Source organism: Chiloscyllium punctatum, chromosome 11 (genome assembly GCF_047496795.1).
Source record: "Chiloscyllium punctatum isolate Juve2018m chromosome 11, sChiPun1.3, whole genome shotgun sequence".
NCBI classification, from domain to species: Eukaryota; Metazoa; Chordata; class Chondrichthyes; order Orectolobiformes; family Hemiscylliidae; genus Chiloscyllium; species Chiloscyllium punctatum.
The window spans coordinates 108,423,614-108,445,393 of record NC_092749.1 but is presented as its reverse complement, the minus strand read 5'-3'; the positions used below and the strand labels follow the sequence as shown (position 1 = coordinate 108,445,393).

The following is a 21,780-nucleotide window of genomic DNA, read 5'->3' as shown; positions in this document are numbered from 1 at the left end:
TTCTCAGTCTTCCGGTCTCTAACTTCTTCCAGCCCTTACAATCCACCAATCTCTGCACTCTTCAAACTGCTTCTGTTTCCGTTGGTCTGGTGTTACTCACTTCAGGCTGTCTGGGTGCTACCTTCAGAAGCATCGCTGCCACTTCTTTTCCCCCCTCCTTTTTGTCAGCTGCTGTTTTAACGCTAGCTCTTCGGCCAGTTGTCACCTGTCCAAAGATCCCCTCGTCTGGGACTGTGCGACACTACTGAGCACTGAAGAGCAATACCAGCACTTAGTTTTATTACTGCACTCCCATGGAGCATTTAGGACCTCGTTGTCAAAGGCGCTATGTAGACGTAGCATGTCTGTGGAGCCCTGCAGGTGATACCTGTGATGACTTTTTTTTTCTCCCCCATTGTCTTGACCAATTTCTATCATCTGTGCCCGTCACTTCATAATGCAAAGCTTGAGTGACAAGCCATGCATACATTTGATATTTGAGCTGTTTGTTTTTAGGGTTTAATTGATCCAAGCCCCTTTTTCTTTTTGTGTCATCGCACTTTCAAAGCTAACTTATGATTACGCATTGTTTCCCATGTTGAATTGGCGTTTTGGTGGCATTAGTCAATGCTGTGATTCTGGCGAATGCTTTTCGAGGCTATGGGTTGGAGAGTCTAAGTTGAGTCTGTAGGTTAGGTTTAGTACTTGCCTGGACTTGTCTGGTTTTGGTTGTGTTAGAGGCTTTTTTTCCCACAGTTATCGGAGTGAAACTTCAGTTTCACTTGGCTTTGACTCTGACACATAATTAAGTCTCAGTCCAAAAATATTGTCTATCACACCTTTCTCTTTTATTTGCAGAATTCCTGATTACAGCTCACAATAGAGTTTGAGGCATTGTTGTTTTGGACTGCTGGTGTCAGCATTGTGACCGTCAACATTATTGGTTAAGATGTTAAAGCACTTCTCTAAATGGAGGGGGGGGGGGTGGAAATATACTTTTCAAACAAAGTGCTAATCCCTGCGAAACCAGAGTCTGGCACAATCCAAAATGATTTTCATTTCAAATATGATGTGTAGAATTGGGCTCTGTACAACTGGTCACTATTGCAAAATGGGCCACGTTTAGTGCACTTTGGAGTCTTTTAGTAGTTTGGCAGGATTGCACGTTGTCTAGTATTACTCTTCAATGCTCTGTAGTGTTGCACAGTCCCAGTGCTATGGTGCCTATAGGAAGGGGAGAGTAGGTGTGTTTTGTTCCAGGATGGTTTCTCGCATCAGCTTTTGTTGTACAGACAGGAAAATGTTCCTTTTCTTCTGCTGTGGTTCATCGGATCTGCCCTTCGACACTTGATACTTGTGGGAGCAGTGATGGCCTAAGACAGACAAAGCATTTTGAAAGGGGTGCTGAAATGCAGAAAACCCATGGGACTCTGTTGCTCATTTACCTTGTCCACCTCAATGTTCTTCACTTACAACTGCAATGGGATGGTGGGGGTGGTGTAGAAAGGTGCTCAACCTCTATTGTGTTACGGAAATTGACAGCTTAAGTTTTTTTTTTCAATCTTGCTCAATGTACAAAAAAAATTTGTGGAAGGAAGAGGGCTGGAAATGGAAGATCAAGTTAATTTTCAGGGTGAGAGGCTGGAGGATGGGCTGTAATGATATCTCTGCATTATGCTCTTGATTATATTGTCAGGACCTGTTCACCCAAAGGTCAGTGAGATTTTAATTAATATCATAAAAAGAAATCTGGCCTACCTCTCAAACATTGTGCAAAGATATTTAATCACTTTGGCTCGGTGAAGTGTGTAAATATCAGGGGGCTGGGATTTATTATTTTTTTTTTCTGAATGAATGTCTTTTGAAAGAGTCTTGCTGTCACGCTGCTTAATTGTAACGCCTGTCTTTTCGTTTCCTCTTGCAGCGGTCATACACTTTGATTGTGGAAGCCTGTGACTACAATAACGATACCAGTAAGTGTCTGAGCTGACTTGGGTTACAGATTTGTGTGCTGTATAAATAGTAATAGCGTGTTCACGGAGATTTTTTTTTAAAAAACGTGTCAATTCAACTTAAAATCAGGAAGGCTGACTTTGGCACTGGAGAGGTGGTAGGTATACTTTTAATCCCTCCCCCACCCTCCAATCCCCTCTTGACCTGGTTGAGAGAGAATTGTTATTTTCTCTGTGTTAGCTCATGATTTCATTTTCCTACTCCGACTCGAAAAGAAATAAAAATGTCAACGTGTCACTGCTGTTCACACGCTTCCACCTCACGTTGTTAACCTAGGGTCCGGCCTAGTCCTGGCTAACCGCTCTCTTTTTCCCCCCCCCCCCCCCCCCCCCCCCCACTCCGAACCCCCCGCATTCAATCGAGCCCGTTCTCACTGCTGGCCTGCCTACTGACAGGTGGGCTGCAGGGGAGGGGGCTCTGAGCTCCAAAACATGCCTTACTTGGCGATGTGAATGTGTTTGAGCTGCTGATGGCTGGTAGCAGGTGTTTGGGTTGTACAGACCTATGTGGCCTTGACCAGCAGCAATGTGCACAACTGTATGTCGTAAACCTGGTAAGGGGGGGGGGGCATTCTCTACAGCCGCGGCAGAATTCTCCACCGTCTGTGTCAACACTTGGCCCCGTTTAGGATTTCCTGGATTCCCGATTAAAGCGTGTCCATTTTTTTAAAACAAGGTGCGCACGAATTGAAACGGATAAGCGTACCTGTCACAGATACAGAAACTGCCAGCCCCAGTCCCTTCAGCGCTCTATCCCCATGTTAAATTGTGGCGTGGCAGGACAGCTCAATCCTGTTCGTGATGGGGTCGTTATGGGATCAAGGCCATTTGGCGCATTGTATCTGGGCTGACGCTCTGCAAGAACCACACAGTTAGTCTCATTGGCCGCTGCTGTTTGCCCATTGTCCTGGCAGTGTTCTCATTGGGTGGTTATCCATTTGACTCTTGAAAGCTGCAATTAAGACCATAAAACACAGGAGCAGAAAATAGGCCGTTCTGCCATTTAGTCATGGCTGGTAAGTTTTTAACTTGTATTAAATCCCCTTTGACTGAAGTTTTGGGAAGTGCATTCCAGAGCCCCACATTCCTTTTTTGTTGCTGTCTCTTTTTGCCAGTTATCTTAAATTTGTCCCTTCTGGTTTTTGGTCCATTGCAAATGGGAACTGTAAACTATATTTAATGTCCTCCTGAGCTTACTGCTTGTGAGGTGATCAATCCCAGTATTTCCAATCAATCCACACCCCTGCAGTCCCAATGTTATTTGGGGTAGGGGTGACGTGTTTACAAAATACAGTATTGCTTTTCCATTTGGATTAAATTCTTAAGTTCTGCAGGGCCAAGTCATCTATTCACACAGTATGTGATAATACTCCAACCATCGCACATGCGTTTTCATTAAAATCTTGCTTTTTCACTTTGTCCTGTTAGTCTGGTCAAATATGGTAAAACAAAAAATGTGCTATTTTGTGGTTAAGGAAACCGGGGCAACCCATCCATCTTCTGCTCTGCAACATGAGAGTTGTTGGTTTTTGCCCTTTGGACTGTAAGGTATAGGAGCAGAATTAGCCATTTGCATTGGAGTCTGCCACCATTCTGAGAGATCATGGCTGGCTTGATGATCACCTTCACTTATCTCCATTACCCTTTATTCCCTTCCTGATTTAAAAATTTTGTCTTGTCTCAGCCTTGCAGGTATGTAATGACCCAATCTCCAAGTCCATTGTGGTAAAGATTTCGACCAACTTCAAAAGATATTCCTCTACCTCATGTTAAATGGGTGACCCCTCGCTGTTTGGTCCTAGTCTGCCCCACAAGGGGGAAGCAGCCTCTCCATATCTGTCAAATCCACTAAGAATCTCTTAGCTTTCAATAAGGTCACTTCCTATGCTTCTAAACTCCAATGAGTACAGGCCTAGTGTGTGCAAACCTTTGAAGGAAATCACACTTTAACCGGTACCAACCTTACGAACCTTCTCTGGACTGCCTGCAGTGCCAGTGCAGTACAACCTCTATTATCCGAACATCAATTATCTGAATTTACGTTATCTGTACAAGATTTCAAGGTCCCGTTAAAAGCAGCATTAGGCACCTCAGCATTGTTATCAATTAAGCGGCATTACGAATAACCAGCACTCATAAATTACCACATGTTTACGATTGGATCAATTATCCGAACACCATATTCCCCGCCTGTCTCGTTTGGATAATTGACGTTTTACTGTATATTTTCTGATTGCTCTGTTCAGAGAGATTATTCACCTTTGGAACAAGTGGTACTTGACCCCAAACCTCTTGGTTTAGTGGTAGGGACACTACCATGTGAGCCCTTAAATACCAGTATGTGCTCCCTTCAGTATGGGGGCCAGATGTGCTTTGACCCATGTGCTTCATAGTTTAAGCAAAACCTCCCCTATTTTTATACTCCATTCCCTTTTAAATTAAGCCGCACAGTCCATTTGTCTTTCCTGTTAACGAAGAGCTCGAAAGCTATCCTTTTGTGGATTTGATTTCCCTTTTTGCCATCGCACAAGTGAAGACCTAAAAGTGCGAAGCAATATCTGAGAGTCCTGTTTTGTCGGTCACCTTGGCGGAAAGGCTGGTGAACCTGTGCCAGAGCTGTGAGGGGTCAGGGCTCAGCCCAGTTGGTCTTTGCAGCTGTGTCTGTTTTGTTGAAGTTTGGGGTTCTGAAATCTCATTGCTGATAGCCCGTGAAGTGAGGGAGCAGGATAGATACTGTCTATGTTCTGTATACCTGCCTGTTGTGTGCCAGAAAGGTCTTTGTTGATTGAGAGAGACATAACTGGTGGATCTGGGCTTTGGAAGAAACATGGGACAAAAGAAACATTCATGAATTGTATTAGTTTGCCAACGCTAAAGGAAATTAATCTTTTTAAGCCTGAAATAATTTAAACAGGGCGTTATTTCAGTGTATACAGCTAGGAAGCAGCTGAAGGTAGACTGTATTAACACAGAAAAACAGTATAAATGAGCATACGGTAAATGCCACCAGTGCTGCTATAGTACACTACAATGACATTTAGTTTTTTTTGGTTTCTGGTTTGCAAGTGTATACCTGTTCACTTCTGGAATTATTGTGTAATGTAAACAGTCAATTCATAGGAAACCCCTTGTAATTTTTTTTTAGCAATATCCCAGGCCAAATGAAGTCCTTTATTACACTTTTGAACATGTGGCTGCCTTTGGAATGTGTTGTTGTTCATTATTGCAGGGTTAGGCAATAATTCACCACACCCCTATAATCTGTTTATCATATTGATTTGGAAGCAAAAACTTCTCGTTTCCCAGTGCCTTGGGGAAAACCCACGACTGGCAGTTCCTTTGTGCGGTTTTATTTGGGTGATCTTGTGTCTTAATCTGATGTTTTATCATTGTTTTGTTGGATGACTTCTGCAGTTTATCATTGAGGTGCCAGAAGGATGGACAATATAAATGGTTTGCGGTGCTTTTCAACTTGCAAGGGATGGGGCGGCACAGTGGCCCAGTGGTTAGCACTGTCGCCTCACAGCACCAGGGTCCCAGGTTTGGTTCCAACCTCTGGTGACTGTCTGTGTGGGTTTCCTCCGGGTGCTCTGTTTTCCTCCCGCAGTCCAAAGATGTGCAGGTTAGGTGAATTAGCCATGTTTAAATTGTCAATTAGGTGCATTAGTCAGAGGGAAAAGGGGTTTGGGTGGGTTACTCTTTGGAGGGTCGAAGGGCCTGTTTCCACACTGTAAGGAATCTTTTCTAATCTAAAGACAGAGTCTGTGCACTGCTTTGGCTATTTAATGGAATAATGGTCTTCCAGGAGTTATCAGGAGAAAGTGAGGACTGCAGATGCTGGAGATCAGAGCTTAAAAATGTGTTGCTGGAAAAGCGCAACAGGTCAGGCAGCATCAAAGGAACAGGAGAATCGACGTTTCGGACATAAGCCCTTCTTCAGGAGGGCTTATTCCTGAAGAAGGGCTTATACCCGAAACGTCGATTCTCCTGTTCCTTTGATGCTGCCTGACCTGCTGTGCTTTTCCAGCAACACATTTTTTAAGTTCCAGGAGTTATTGTCAGGCCTAAAGTCAGCAGGAGGTTAGGCCTGAAGCAGTTAACCATATGGACCCACTAACTGGGTCTAGCAGCGTGAGAAAGCATTCTCATTCCAGCTGCAGTGTTAGCTGCTTCAAGCAGTAGTTTATAATCTGTGGGGCTGCACTTTACAAAGCTGCTATGGTAAAAATCTGCCTTGTGTCTGCTACTCTGAGAATCATCCCATGACTGTTACTATGTTGTCAGTCTGAAGTGATTGTCAAGGATCAATCCAACATGTTTTCCCTCCGTTTTTCGTGAGTCTATCTATATCAAAGCATACTTTCATCCAATTCCTGTTATCGCAACAAATTAGAATGGTTTAATTTTTGCTTTTCCAATACCAGTATGTGCTAGAGAATGCAAATTTACTGCGTTCCCATTTATCTTGCGTATTACTGTGTGTAAATAGTGTCCCTTCAGCTGTGTTGTAGTTGCATCGCTGGTCTTTACAGTGAAATAATGCCCTATTAAAATTACTTCAGGCTTTTAAAAAGATTGTTGGGCCTTGATGGTTAAAATTTGTGTTTGAAAACTGGTTACAATTCATAATGTTTCACATTTTGGCTAGTTCGGTTATTAGTTTGTCCACGCTCCAGTGGCAGGGGGCTGGCCAGATTTATGCTCTCTCTCTGACCCAACTAGGGATGTACAGTTTGGCGCTACCATCCTGTTCAGACTCTGTGGTCAGGTATTCCAGATAAATCTTCCACTTTCTAACCAAGTGCTGCTGACATCAGGTTGAAAGGAGGCGTTAAGTTGGGTGTCTGAGACTGGAGAGTCTCTGTCAAATGTCTCGGATCTCTCCAATGTGCCAGGCTGATGTGAAATATTATTTTGGCGCCACAATTTTAGAGGCAACCTCTTCTGAGTTTGTTTCTTTTTGAAGCCAGAAGTGACAGTTAATAATAATGTCTGCGAGCGAATGTACTGTACCAGGTACTGATCACCACCTCTTTTCCAAGAGGGGCAAAAGTGTAATTTCCAATGTTTGCAGATGTGTCATTTCTGATGGTCCACTGCGGAACAGAGCCCAACATTCAAGCTAAATTTTAAGTAAACTTGGCCAACCAGTGAACGAGTTGGCTTCACTATCAATGCCAAGTGCTGCGTTTCTCAAGTTGTGTGCACAACATTTTATTTTGTATTTCTAATAGCTGTGTGGATCTGTAACACTGATTTTAATCCGCCAACGAAGTCCGCCCACAATACAAATGTGGCTGTTCAGTCCATTGGGCCCCTGCTAATGCAGGTACGAGGACACAGACAATGAAGCGTTCACCCAATGGCTTGGGTGGCCATTCAGTTGAGTTGACTGGCAACAAGGAGAAAGTGAGGACTGCAGATGCTGGAGGGTCAGAGTCGAAAAGTGTGGAAAATGCCAACTGTGCCTGTTACTGGCTGAGGTTGCCAAGCCTCACTTGAGGGGCCATGACCCCCGGGGTTAAAGCCATCACCAGTCATGTCTCTCTAATGAGAGCAGCTCCTCGGTGCTCTGGGACTAGGGCGACTTTGCCTACCCTCCACAAACTTGGGAACACGTGGCATAGATCCTGTTCAAGCCGAGTTATCACTAAAGTCCGTTTGTAGAATGGCTCTCCTGAGGTTAGAGATGCAGCATCACGTTGAAGAGTTGTGCTTTCAAAGTCAGTACTTTGGAAGAACTTTTGCAGAGAGAGAGGGGCATTGAGTCTGTGGTTTTGTTACAGGTCCAGGAGATACCATAGAGAAGGCTGTTTACTCTGGAATGATTAACCCTAGCCACCAGTGGCAAACCCTACGACATAATGGTGCAGTCGCCCACTTTGAATACCAGATCAGGGTGATGTGTGACGAGCACTACTACGGCTTTGGATGTAACAAGTTTTGCAGGCCCAGGGACGATTTCTTCGGACACTACACCTGCGATCACAACGGGAACAAGACCTGTCTGGAGGGCTGGATGGGGCATGACTGTAATAAAGGTTAGTTTTTCTCGTTTGGTTTCCCCTGCCTTTGGTTTAAACCACCCCAACGTGGCGATGAGTTACCAAAACCTGATTTGGCTGGGATGGTGACTTGTATTTCAAGGTTAGAAAATAACTAAGTGCGTACATGTGAACGGGGTGGCTCAGTGGTTAGCACTGCCTCACAGCACCAAGGACCCGGGTTCAATTCCAGCCTTGGGTGACTGTGCAAACTCCACACAGACATTTTCCCAGTGTCTGTGTGGGTTTCCTCTGGGTGCTTCTGTCTTCCCCCACCCCCCGGGCCACAGTCCAAAGACGTGCAAGTTAGGGTGGAATGGCCGTGCTAAATTGCCCTCAGTGTCCAGAGATGTGCAGGCTAGGTGTGTTAGCCATGGGAAATGCAAGGTTACAGTCAGGGGCGGTGGGTCTAGGTAGGATGCTTTTCAGAGGGTCATTGCAGACTTGATGGGCCGAATGGTCTCCCCCTGCACTGTAGTGATTATGATTAAGTTAGGTTGGTTGGGAGCGACGAATGTGGTCTTGGTGACCAGCTTAATAACTTAAAAGCAATCTTCCTTTTCTGATTTGCATTATCTGAAAAAGATCCGTCAGGTACTATATCCGAGAATTGCACTTCTGTTCTTTAGCTGTGTCCAGTCTTAGTGTTTTGTGTCTGAAGTGTTTATTCTCAGTATTGTTTAAACAGGCTGTGTTTTGAGTTGACTGTTCATAATGCCGGGGGGGGTACTGGTCAAACCGTGTCTAGGTAAATGCCCGTGGGTTGGTTGAATCTTAATACCTGCCTTTTATTTCTTTCTAGCAATCTGCCGCCAGGGCTGCAGCCCTGAGCATGGATCCTGCAAGGTACCTGGGGACTGCAGGTAAGCAGGCTTGGCCTTCTCGAAGCACTGGGCACTTTCTGATCGGTATCATTGGCTGAGGTGATCTGGAGCACTTGTTTAATGTGCAAAATTCCTCACTGTTATTAAAGAAAAAAAATGTGCATTTTTATAGCACCCGTGCAGCCTGAGGGTATCAGTTTTGTGTCCAGCAAAATGTCATTGCTGCAAAGGCAGAAACACAGCAGCTAATCCATGCATTAGGAGCTCCCACAGATCGATAATGATTAGTGTGGTCAATTGTGATGTTGATCTGAGAGCTGAAAGGAACGGGGGTTTTATAGAGAGAGATTCTCCAGCTCTTACAAACAGGGCCATGGAATATTTTGTGGGCAGAGCCTCCTGTTCAAAGTCCCGTTCTAATAGACTGCTCTTCCTGACGCTGCAGCACTCCCTCAGTGCTGGGCTCTGTGTAGATTTTGGGCTCATGTTCCTGGAGTGGGACTTGGTCCCCATGGTCTTTGGGCTCGAGGCGTGGGTGCTCGGTTGTTAAGTGACGGCCGACACTCTGTTGTCCCTGAACTGAGGGGGTAGCTGACTAATCTTGTTGGGTTCCGTCGGAATGGTTTTTGCTCCTTTCCCTTCAATCACTGCACAGTCTCAGCTGCTGGCTTCACCAGTTTGCTGTCAGTAGAAATTGCGAACATAGCTAACGACATCAAGATTATAATGCCAAGGCAAAAAACAGTTGTGGTAACACTTGGCTCTGTAGCGTTGCACCCCAAGTCGGGTATTTGTTTCTTTATGGGGGATGTTAATATGCAGATCTGTTGTATCACTGCACCTTTTTTTTACATGTAACGCCAAGTTCCCCTTGGTAACCTGGGCAGCTTTTGTTCCTGAGCCAGCATCACTTACTGCTTGATATCTTAGCACTTTGCTTTAAGCGAATTGGCTGCAGTGTTTGTGTACAAAACGGTGACTGCATTTCAAAAATAGCTTATTGGCAGCACACGAAAAGAACTTTTGCAACATCTTCTGGACGTGAAAAGTTGTAATACAAGTTCTTCATAATAAAACTGGTGCTGCTTGAAAAGAAAATATTGCTCAGTGACAGGAATATACAGGACTGAGGTCATTAGCCTACCACTAATGTTCAACAGCTGAGTGCACCATTTTCCCATTGCCACATCTGGTGTCATGACTTTTATTGATTATCTCAAGCTGGGAAGCAATTTTGGATTTATCTCCTCCTTAAATTAATTCTAACCTCGTTTTGTTCCAATTCCCGGGTTGTAGTTTTGTCTTGGAGGTATGATTCTGTGTAGACTCATGAGATGCAGGATAGAGTCCTACAGCATGGAAACAGACCCTTCAGTCCATGCCAACCATTATCCCAAAATAAACTAGTCCCACCTCCCTGCGTTTGGCCCATATCCCTCAAAACATTTCGTATTCATGTCCTTATCCAAATGTCTTTTAAACATTGTAACTGTACCTACATCCACCACTTCCTCTGGAAGTTCATTCCTCACACAAACCACTTTTTAAAAGAAACGTTGCCCCTCATCTTTCTTTTAAATCCTTCTGCTTTCCTCTTTAAAATATTCATTTCAGCCTGTAATCGCAGTTTCGATAGCAGGGCAGTCTTTGAAGGGCTCGCTCCTAGTTCTAGTGAGGAATATGGGTGTGAAAGATTAAAAGCATTTCTATTCCAATTTATTGAAGTGTGAATGAGGGAATTGCTGTCCACCAGTCTTGATGATTGGCCGGTGAAATGTTGCAATAGTCCAAAGGTTGCATTGTTATACTTGGGGGGGGGGGGAAGAAATGAAGCATCAGTTCAGACATTTTATAGAGGAAACTATGCAATTCAACCATAGTTTCAGAGAAACGTTTAGTCATAGTCATTCGCGTACAGCATGGAAACAGACCCTTTGGTCCAACTCACCCGTATAAGTGAGTCCACATCTGGAGGATTGAGAGGAGCTTTCAAAGGATAGAATCCCTACAGCGTGGAAACAGGCAATTAGGCCCAACAAGTCCACACTGACCCTGAGTATCCCACCCAGACCCATTCCCCTCCCTATTATTCTACATTTCCCCTGACTAATACCCCTAATCTACACATTCCTGAACACTGTGGGCAATTTAGGATGGCCAATTCACCTGACCACGTCTTCGGACTGTGGGAGGAAACTGGAGCATCCTGGGGGAATTGCATGCAGACACTGGGAGGGTGTGCAAACTCCACACAGACAGTGGCCTGAGGCTGGAATCGAACCCAGGTCCCTGGCGTCGAGGCAGCTGTGCTACCATGCCACCAATTAAGCAAAAAAAAAACAATTTCATTGGAGGTTCAGAGAAAATTTGATCCCTGGTAGGGAGGGGATCGTCTTATGAACAAGGGTTAAACCGGTTGGGAGTCTACCCACTGGAGTTTAGGACGAGAGCTGACCTCATCGTCTCATTTTAAAAGTGAGGGAGGAATTTTTAGGTTTGAGAGCCATTGGAACTCCATGCCACAAAGCTGTGGCAGCAGAGTCCTGTTAGATGTTTAATGCTGAGAGATTCTTGAGACAGAGGGAATAGAGGGTCAAAGGCAGGAAAGTGGGCGTGAGGGATGTCAGATCAACCGTGGCCCTGTTGAATGGCAGAGCAGTGCGGCAGGGCCAAATGGCCGCCTCCGGTTCCTGACTGCTTGCCTTCCTGATCTTGAAGGCCACAACATTTGTTGCATTTATTTGGCGCGTGTGGATACTTGGAATCCAAGTGATAAACTGAGCAAAGGGGGCTGAGGTGATTTAGTCTGGAGAGGGGGAACGCAGGATTGCCAGTGTTTGACCTGGTACTGGTTGTAGCTCTTGCACTGTAAAGCCAGTCAAATCGTTTCCTTTCTGTGACCGTCTGCTCTGAACTGCCCTCAATTTTCCTTTGTCTCCCATGCAGCCCCCTGCTCCAGCCAGTAAATGAATGCCAACTTTAAATGGAGAAGCAAAGGCTCCTTTAAAACAGGATTAGTCAGAGTGGCCTTTTTTCCCCTTTGCTGCACTCGAGAGGTTAATGGTGAACATCTCGAATAATGAATGCTACCCTTTTTTTTCTTTCGTCCTGTAATATTTTGGTTGTGCTTGGCTTATTCGCAAATTAAACTTTCGGAAGTGGAAAAACAGAATTTTATTTTTAAGGCTGATGCTAGCAAGAGATGGTTGGGGAGTTGGTCAAATAAAACACCCTCCGTTTCCAACGGTAGGGTTGTACAAATGGCTGAAGACTCTGCTTTGTTTAATTTTTGTCCATGAAGAGAGACCCTTTCCCCAGAGACCATTTATACCTGTCTCCTCTGTCATGCGAATGTTACTGATGAGTGCACAGCAGGCTTTTAACCATGTGGAAGTTAACTGACTAGATTTGTGCCTAAATTGAATCCTTAAATTCCCCTCAATTAAGTTTTTTTTGCCTTTGGTTAATGTCTGTCTGGATTGAGAGAGAGCTTTCGTTGATGAAACTAGGGAGAGTCAATGTCAAGATCGGTATCAGGAGAGGCAGGGCATAGATTTATGCTGTTGTCATCAAAGTAAACGTGTCTAGCAGGGATTATATCAATCGAACCAGTGAAGGAAGTTTTCTCCCTCTCCCTCTCCCTCTCCCTCTCCCTCTCCCTCTCCCTCTCTCTCTCTCTCTCTCTCTCTCTCTCTCTCTCTCTCTCTCTCTCTCTCTCTCTCTCTCTCTCTCTCTCTCTCTCTCTCCCCCCTCCCTCTCTCTCTTCCCCCCTCCCTCTCTCTCTCTTCTCCCCCCCCCCCCCATAAAGCTCACCTCTCACTCATTGTCTCAGCATGCACTGTTGACTCTTTCCTTAAGGTGCAATGTTCCCACAGTTGATTTGCATAGCTGTGCAGCTCCCTGCCTTTTACAATAGGCTCTTCATTTTCTGCCACAGCTGGTTGACCTATCTGTAGGTTAGAGGAGAACGAAGGCAGTCTGAGAAACCCAGTCCTGCAGTGCCTAGATTTGTGGATTATGGAGCATTGCCTGAAATGTCTACTTTTTTGGTTTTTTTTTAAAACATAAACTATAACCGGCTTCCGCACCTAGTGTTCCAATACCCATCTGGTTGGGTTTGTGCTCAATCTGTAAACACTTGCATTTTGGCTCTATTTTAAGACTCTTACTAGTGAAGCCACTTAATAATAAAAAATGCCAGAGCTGCTTGTGGCCTCGGTGCTAGCTCCAACTCTTGTTTCTGTTGGGGACAGCGAAGATTACGCATCTGTGCAAATGTGGTGGTCAGTGAGAAACCCACGAGGGAACAATACCACAGAGGACAATTCTTTTGTGGTGGGGGTTACTCATGATTAATACCCAATGTGGAGTCATTGTTTTCCTTTCCAAAGGGTTCATTTCCTTCCCCCTGCTTGTTTTTAATTTGCTGAGACTTTAAAGTGGCTGCTGAGCTGAATAGTGAAAGTTTTTTAGCTTGAAGCAATAATCTGTTGTCCTCCTTCTCCCACCCTGTTTTTTTATATAAAGAAGTCTCTTTCATTAATGTAATGTGAGATTATACTGGACACTGACCTCTTAAAAGATTGCGCTGATTTTATTTTTGACAATATCCAGCAAGGAATGCTCTCCAGAGGGATTTTAGCTTTTTCTGTGGAAGGAAGGGAGAGTTAACTGTTTGAGACTATAAACATTTAATAGTCCAAAGCTCATTTAAAGCAAGCGAGTGCAGACTTAAAAATTAGTGTTTTGCAGAAGTTTTGCTACTGAAAGTTAACAAAATTGATTTGTTTTTTTAATTCCTGTAATGAGCTGTTCGAAGTATTTGTTGGGGAGGAAGGACTGATACCTATTTAACTTGTGTAGGCAGGTTTATTTCTGATTTATTAGCAGCTTTGGGTTAATTGGTCCTTGCCACTTAATCGTTGATCCCATGTCGACTCACTGTGTCTTTACAGATCACTTGTTTCCCACAGGATTAGCTTTTAAACACAAGTGAATTAACATGCTGTGGGTGGAGGCACTATTAGACTTCTAACTAATGTCGTGGGAACTTTCTTAAAAATGCTTTAAATTGGAATGATTTAATTTTTTTCCTGTCCTGCAAATTGAGCACAGACTGGACTGTACGTTGGGATGGGACTGAACGGGTAAAGTTATGGACCGTTTGGAAAGCTTGCCCCTTATCTCTGGGCAAGTAAGATGGGTGTCAAAAACGTGACCTTGCTTTTAGGTGCCAATGACCTAATTAGAGCTAAAGATTTCTGACTGGCATTTTGCAAGTTGTTTCCTTAGGCCAGGACTGTAAACCTTGTCTGTGATTTAGTGTGTGTATGCTGCAGCCTTAACTATGTCTTGCAGTTGGGGTTCATAACGTTAAACTGGGATCTGGCAATCAACTGTAACTGTGTTTGCAGCTCGGTTTCAGAATGACTTTTGTCCCTTCCCCACCAAGTCCGCAGCCCCCCCACCCCCCCTCCCAATTGTGTTCATGCATTGGGAAGAGAAATGCAGAGGGAGGGCATGCCACAGAGTATGGGAAAAAGAAGGATTCAAATGAAAGACAGCTACCAAAATACAACAGGCTGATCGCTTTAACCTTAACTGTTGGGACGGATCAGCGTTAAGAAATAAATTACTTTCCAGCAGTCACTTCAGGGTCACAGGAAGTGACTGAACGTAGGCTGCTTCTTACTGCTCAGAAATGACCAGCATGCCAGTGAGAGGGGGTTTTGCTTTTCTTCTGCTTGATGTTTTCTTGGAAGCTGAAGACTGGCTGAGGCGTTTTTTTTTCAAAGCAAAAAAAGACTGGAATGTTAAATTATTTAGTCTTGTGATCAGGGTACACAGTCTATAACAAGGAAAATGTTGACACACAGATATAGGTGCTTGCATGCACACCCTCATTGACTGAAAATAAGGTGATTGTACTTCGTCAAACCATGGCGTAGTCACACTTTTGTATGAAAATTGGCCTCTGAGCTTGGAAGTTCTGCATTAATGCTTATTTATAACAAGTGACATCGATAAACAAACCGAGCGGGGGTGGAGCAAACTTTCTTTTTGGAAACTCTGTTCTGCAAAATAAAACATTGAGGGATTGTTGGGCTTTGTAACTTTTTAAAAATGTTTTTTTTTCTCCTCTCTTGTTGACAGGTGCCAATATGGTTGGCAAGGCTTGTATTGTGATAAATGCATTCCTCACCCAGGATGTGTCCATGGAACATGCATTGGACCATGGCAGTGTCTCTGTGAAACTAACTGGGGTGGGCAGCTGTGCAACAAAGGTACACTACTGAGTTGCTAATGATCCAAAGTACAAATGGGAAAATTTGGATTTGGTGTGATGTGTGTGACTATTAGATTTTACTGAAAACAAAATGCTGGCAATCCCAGCGAGTCAGGCAGCATTTGTGGATGGTGTCTGACCCATTGTGGTCTCCAGCATTATTTTTTTGTTTTCAGTATAGACTCCAGCATCTGTAGTGATTTGCTCCAACTATTAAATTGCAGACGAGTAAAGTTTGCTTTTATACCCCGATGATCTTTCCTGGGGTGCAGGATCTTGATTTCCAAAACGTCGAGCAATGTTGGATTAAAGAACAGGCCATTGTTAAACACAATCCTCCGTTGGCAGAGGACTTAGCAACGAAGGATAAAAGGTTAATGATTGGAGTAGCGACTAATCTGCACCCCCAAATCAATCTGTCCTCTTTGGTTGCTATCTGATCTGTTTCTTTCAAAGTTGTTTTTTCTCTGAATGCCTGCTTTTTCTTTGTAAATCTAAACTGGTTGGTTTCTAGTGAAACTGTGTCCCTGGTGCATTTCAGATTTAAATTACTGTGGAACACACCAACCTTGTCTGAATGATGGAACGTGCAGCAACACCGGTCCTGACAAATACCATTGTACTTGCTCTGATGGTTATTCTGGACAAAACTGTGAAATAGGTGAGTGCAGAGGTGAACTTGCTGCACGCAAGCAGACCTTTCGACCCGTCTGGCCCATGCTAGTATTGATATCCCTTGTGAGCCTCTTCATGCCCATTCCACCGGTCTTTCTATTCTTTGTCCACCCTTTCAAATGTTGATTTTTTGCGTTTCCCTCCTGTATCTGCACGCTACCCATTTCAACTGTACATTAAATGGGCGGCACGGTGGCACAGTGGTTAGCACTGCTGCCTCACAGCGCCAGAGACCCGGGTTCAATTCCCGCCTCAGGCGACTGACTGTGTGGAGTTTGCACGTTCTCCCCGTGTCTGCGTGGGTTTCCTCCGGGTGCTCCGGTTTCCTCCCACAGTCCAAAGATGTGCAGGCCAGGTGAATTGGCCATGCTAAATTGCCCGTAGTGTTAGGTAAGGGGTAGATGTAGGGGTATGGGTGGGTTACGCTTCGGCGGGGCAGTGTGGACTTGTTGGGCCGAAGGGCCTGTTTCCACACTAAGTAATCTAATCTAATCTAAAATGATGGTATCGCGCCTTCTGTCTTGCTCTTTTGTAATAGTTAGCACCCTTCTGAGAGAGTCAGGATGGCTGAATCATGTTACAGGAGTGTGGACATCAGAGGTTCACTGAATTGTTACAGCTCAGCTAGAGGCCATTCAGTCCATCATACCTCCATCGGCAGATAAGCTTCATTACACGATGCCAGTCTCCTGCTTTGTTCCTGTTCCCTGACGCATAATTTCTATCCAAATAATAGAATGCCCTCTTGAATGTCCCGTATAGTCCAGAAAAGCCTCTGAAAGACATTTGCATTTAGGTAGCATCTTTTGCAACCGCTGAACATCTTGGAAGTCACAGATGTACAGCACGGAAATGGACCCTTCAGTCCAACTTGTCCATGCCCACCTGATATCCTGAATTAATCTCGTCTCATTTGCCCATATCCCTTTTAAACCCTTCCGATTCACATACCCATCCAGGTGCCTTTATAAATGCTGTAATTGTACCAGCCTCCACCACTTCCTCTGGCAGCTCATTCCATACACGCACCACCCTCTGCAGGAAAAGATTTAAAGAGCAGGTCCCTTTAAATCTGTCCTCCTGTCACCTTAAATCTATGCCCTCAAGCTTTGGACTCCCCTACACTGGGGGGGAAAAGACAAGATGGGCTGAATGGCCTGTTTCCACCCTGCAGGGATTCTATCTATCTGTCATTGAGCTAGAACAGAAATTCATACATGACATTATTCAGTTGTGTGGGAGCCTATGTTTCTTGGCTGAAGCCGCATATTAGTCAGTTTGCCACTCAGTCATCTCTTGAAGTGTAAATTGTGGTGGTAGTCTTGAAATTTGGCATTCTTTCATTTGTCCTGATGGGCGCAAAATGAAAAGCAGGTTTCTCTCTTGACAATGTTCAACTTTTTGACAAATTGACCATTTGTGGAAAAACTGGACAAAATAATGCAATTGCTCAGAAAATTCACCCCCGCCCCCCACCAGCCCCGTTTAGATTCATTTGATTGTCATAATAAATGCCTTTCCATAATAAATGTTTTCTTAAGATATCACGTTTAATGTAGAAAATACATCTTAACAAGAAAATTGCCACATGGCTGACTTGTAGCAAAGGGAATTTGTTCTGGTTAGCTATCTATCTGTCCCTCTTTACAGTATATTGTTTTTGTTACTGGCTTATTACCAATTTGTTGTAGGTCTGCAAATACTTGCAGGGATGAAATCTTTTGGCCTTCCTTGCGGTATTTGGTTTGTAAGTAAGTTCCAGTCCAAAGATTGACCAGTTTGATCAAGGCGCTAGCAGAGCTCGCTACTTTTTTTTTGTTTTTAACTGTCTATTAAAACATGTTCTGTTGCTCGACTTCTCAAGCAAGTAGTTAAAACTGCATTCCCGCAGTTTGCTGTGGGTCAAGGCAGCAGTAGTCACAGTGCATTGATCAGCTCAGCTAATGGGAACAGATTCGGGGAATCCTAAAGACATGACCACCCTTGAGAAAGGAGGAGGAGAGTGTGGGGAGTAAGTGATCAGAATGGGTTGGGATTGCACGGATTTGCTTATGGGTGTTTTCTTTGCTCTCCAGCTGAACATGCCTGTATCTCTGACCCCTGTCATCATGGGGGAAGCTGTTCTGAAACTGCCGTGGGGTTTGAATGCCTCTGTGCTCCTGGTTGGACAGGCCCAACTTGCAACGTCGGTGAGTATCTCGATTCTCATGTGTGAAAGGTGAGGTGGGACTGCGCACGGGAGACGGCAACAGACTGTGGCAGGCCATTGCTCCAACAGTATGTGTTAATGTTAACGGCCATTGTCTTTTCCCTTGGATGGGGAGTTACAAGACTAGGGGGCACGATTTTAAGCTGAGAGGAGACTGACACAAAAAGGCCATGGGGGGGGGGGTGGTGGCACAAATGTTTTTCAGAGGGTGGTTTGCATGTGGAACGAAATCGCTGAGGAAGTGGTGGATGTGGGCACAGTTGCAATGTTTAAAAGACATTTGGATAAGTATATGAATAGGAAAGGTTTGGAGGGAGCTGGGCCAGGAGCAGGCAGGTGAGACTAGTTTAGTTTGGGGTTATGGTCAGCATGGACTGGTTGGACTGAAGGGTCTGTTTCTGTGCTGTATGACTCTATGTACTAGCATCACAGACAAGTGTTGGGAAGGTAATCAGTTTGTAGAGATGTTTTCTGAGGTTCACTCAATTCTTTTTGCCATTTTGGACAGATATCAATGACTGTGCTCCGAACCCTTGTGCCCATGGTGGCACATGCCAGGATTTGGTCGATGGCTTCAAATGTGTTTGCCCACAACAATGGACTGGCAAAACGTGCCAGCTAGGTAATTCTATCTGACATAGTTGTAGGGTTTTTCAGGTGGTGAGCTGGCCATAAAACACCATCGGCCAGTGCAGTTTCTCCTCTTTTTAACGCCCCTTTCAAAGTCCTCATGAGCATTGTTGTTAGCACATCGTACTCTTAACAAAAGGCATTGGGGGGGGGAGCAGGATTGGGGGCAGCATGGTGGCTCAGCAGTTAGAGCTGCTGACTCAGCGCCAGGGACCCAGGTTTGATCCCACCCTCTGTGCAAACTCCACACAGACGCCCTGTGTCTGTGTGGGTTTCCTCCCACAATCCAAAGATGTGCAGGTTAGGTGGATTTGCCATGGGAAATGCAGGATTGCAGGGATAGGGTAGGTGGTTTGGGTCTGCTTGGGATGCTCTTCGGGTCAGTGCGGCCTCGATGGCTGTAGGGATTGTGTGGGATAGCACCTATGGCAGCAATAGAGCAAAGTTTGCTCTTGGAGAAAGACATCACACCTTTGTCAATCTTTTCAGCTCTCCCCCTCTCTCTCTGGAGCCAAGCCGCCTTGCAGACTGATTTTTAGACATGGAGACGATCTCTCGAAGCATTCTCTCTGCAGCCCTATAATCTGCCTGACTACAGCAGGGAGCAACCAGTCCCTCACTGGACATTGGAAATGCTTGATTAACTCTTTTATTTCTCTGTTTAATCCGGCTTTTCTTGCTGTTAGTGGTAGCTAGGCATGTATCAGTGACTACACTGCATCTCGCCTTTTTAGGCAGAAGGTGAATTTCTTAGATTAGATTACTTAGTGTGGAAACAGGCCCTTCGGCCCAACAAGTCCACACCGACCCGTCTCAGAGCAACCCACCCAGACCCATTCTCCTACATTTACCCCTTCACCTAACACTACGGGCAATTTAGCATGGCCAATTCACCTAACCTGCATATCTTTGGACTATGGGAGGAAACAGGAGCACCCGGAGGAAACCCACACAGACACGGGGGAGAATGTGCAAACTCCACACACAGTTGCCTGAACAGGAATTGAACCTCGGTCTCTGGCACTGAGGCAGCAGTGCTAACTACTGTGCCACCATGTCACCCTCTACCACCGTGTTGCCCACAGTGTCTTCCTCTTGGTCTTCCTTCAGGATCTGATTGCAAGTTCCTGTCACAATGGTAATCGGCTTTCAGAGAGCCGAAGCAGAGTCTTCACTCGGTTTAGAGTTGCCTTCCATCCTTTCTGAATGTCTGAGAACTTGACTGATAGCGTGACAATAAATGTGGAACGGAGGAACCAGACGCTGGCCATTGGCCCTCACCCCCAAACCTAGTCTGTCATTTAGCAAATCATGACTGATCTGACTGTAACCCAAATTCCACGCTCCCACCAACCCCCACCCCCCCCCCCTTTCCTGGTTTAACCTTTTACTTAGCAAGACTCTTTCCACAAAAGGCTGGAAAAGCTCAGCAGATCTGGCAGCGTCTGTGGAGAGAAATCAGAGTTCTGGGGAAGGGTCACTCGACCTGAAACGTTAACTCTGATTTCTCTCCATAGATGCTGCCAGACCTGCTGAGCTTTTCCAGCAATTTCAGGGGTTTTTGTTTGATTTCCAGCATCTGCAATTATTACTTTTTTTTTTAAGAATGTTTCCACCTCTGTCTTAAAATTCCATGACTTCCGCTGCCTTTTTGGGAAGGGTATTCCTAAAGGACACTGCAACAATAAATGTTTTTGCCTCCCTTTTGTTTAAGACAGGTGACCCTTTAATCCTCAGTACTCCCAGATAAGGAAGTACCTGTCTGCCCAATCCAGAATCTGTTGCTTATCTAAACTCCAACAGATACAAGCCTGACCTGACCTGCCTTTACTCCCAAGACCTCTTGGCTATTTACTGTAAACTCAGCTAAGCTTGAATTAAGGATCCTGAACTTTCACCCTGTGATCACTGACCATGAAACCCATCAGCTGAGATATAACATCCTCAGACACTCGCTCTTTAGGTGAAGACAATTATTTAAACTCCACACAGGATGAGTGTGTCACGACTAGGCCAGCACCTGTCGCCCATGTCTAATTGGTGGCACAGTGGTTAGCACTGCTGCCTCACAGCGCCAGAGACCTGGGTTCAATTCCCGCCTCAGGTGACTGACTGTGTGGAGTTTGCACTTTCTCCCCGTGTCTGCGTGGGTTTCCTCTGGGTGCTCCGGTTTCCTCCCACAGTCCAAAGATGTACAGGTCAGGTGAATTGGCCATGTCAAATTGTCCGTAGTGTTAGGTAAGGTGTAAATGTAGGGTTATGGGTGGGTCGTGCTTCGGCGGGTCGGTGTGGACTTGTTGGGCCGAAGGGCCTGTTTCCACACTGTAAAGTAATCTAATCTAATTGCCCAGCGTTCATGATAAAGGGCTTGTGCCTGAAATGACAATTCTCCTCTTTGGATGCTGTCTGACTGTGCTTTCCCAGCACCCCACACTTTACTTGAATTGCCCAGAGGGCGGTTCAGTCAGCTATGTTGCTATGAGTCTGGAGTCACATGTAGGTCAGACAGAATCTGGTCAGCAAGTTTTCTTCCCTAAAAGAAGGTGATCCAGCTGTTTTTATGATATCTGACTATAGTTGACTTCAGGCCAGCTTTTAATTCCAGATATTTTTGTTTGGAGTTCTATTTTCACCTGTTGGGATGAGGTTTGATTCAGAGCTCCTTGTATTTTAACCCAGGATTATCAGACAAGTGGCATTAACTACACTCAGTGAAAGTGGGTACTGCAAATGCTGGAGATTAGAGCCAAGAGTGTGGTGCTGGAAAAACACAGCTGGTCAGACAGCATCCGAGGAGCAGGAGAATCGACGTTTCGGTTAACCATGCTGCCTCCCCATAAATAGGCTTTCGCCCGTCAGGAGCAATTATATCCCAGCAATGTCGTCTCTTGCTTTTAAAACAAAAACCATTCTCTCTCCCAGATGCCAATGAGTGTGAGGGAAAGCCTTGTGTGAATGCCAACTCCTGTCGCAACCTGATTGGTGACTACTACTGTGATTGCATGCCTGGATGGAGTGGGAAAAATTGTGATTTGGGTATGTAATTGTGTGGGGATCGGACATTCGATGCTGGTAAAGCTCAGAGCTACTTTCAGAATGAATGGTACAGAGTGCCATCTGT

General features: G+C 45.0%; 1 protein-coding gene across 1 annotated transcript in view; it reads left to right on the top strand.

Annotated features, from left to right (window-relative positions):
* The window catches only part of jag1b (jagged canonical Notch ligand 1b), a 59,818-nt gene that overhangs the window by 14,839 nt on the left and 23,199 nt on the right, over positions 1–21,780 (top strand). Inside the window, exons 3-10 of the mRNA XM_072581506.1 lie at positions 1,904–1,952; positions 7,778–8,032; positions 8,838–8,898; positions 15,013–15,143; positions 15,687–15,806; positions 17,896–18,009; positions 18,538–18,651; positions 21,582–21,695. Coding sequence (XP_072437607.1) covers positions 1,904–1,952; positions 7,778–8,032; positions 8,838–8,898; positions 15,013–15,143; positions 15,687–15,806; positions 17,896–18,009; positions 18,538–18,651; positions 21,582–21,695 — 958 coding nt within the window. The remainder of the gene's footprint in view (positions 1–1,903; positions 1,953–7,777; positions 8,033–8,837; positions 8,899–15,012; positions 15,144–15,686; positions 15,807–17,895; positions 18,010–18,537; positions 18,652–21,581; positions 21,696–21,780) is intronic.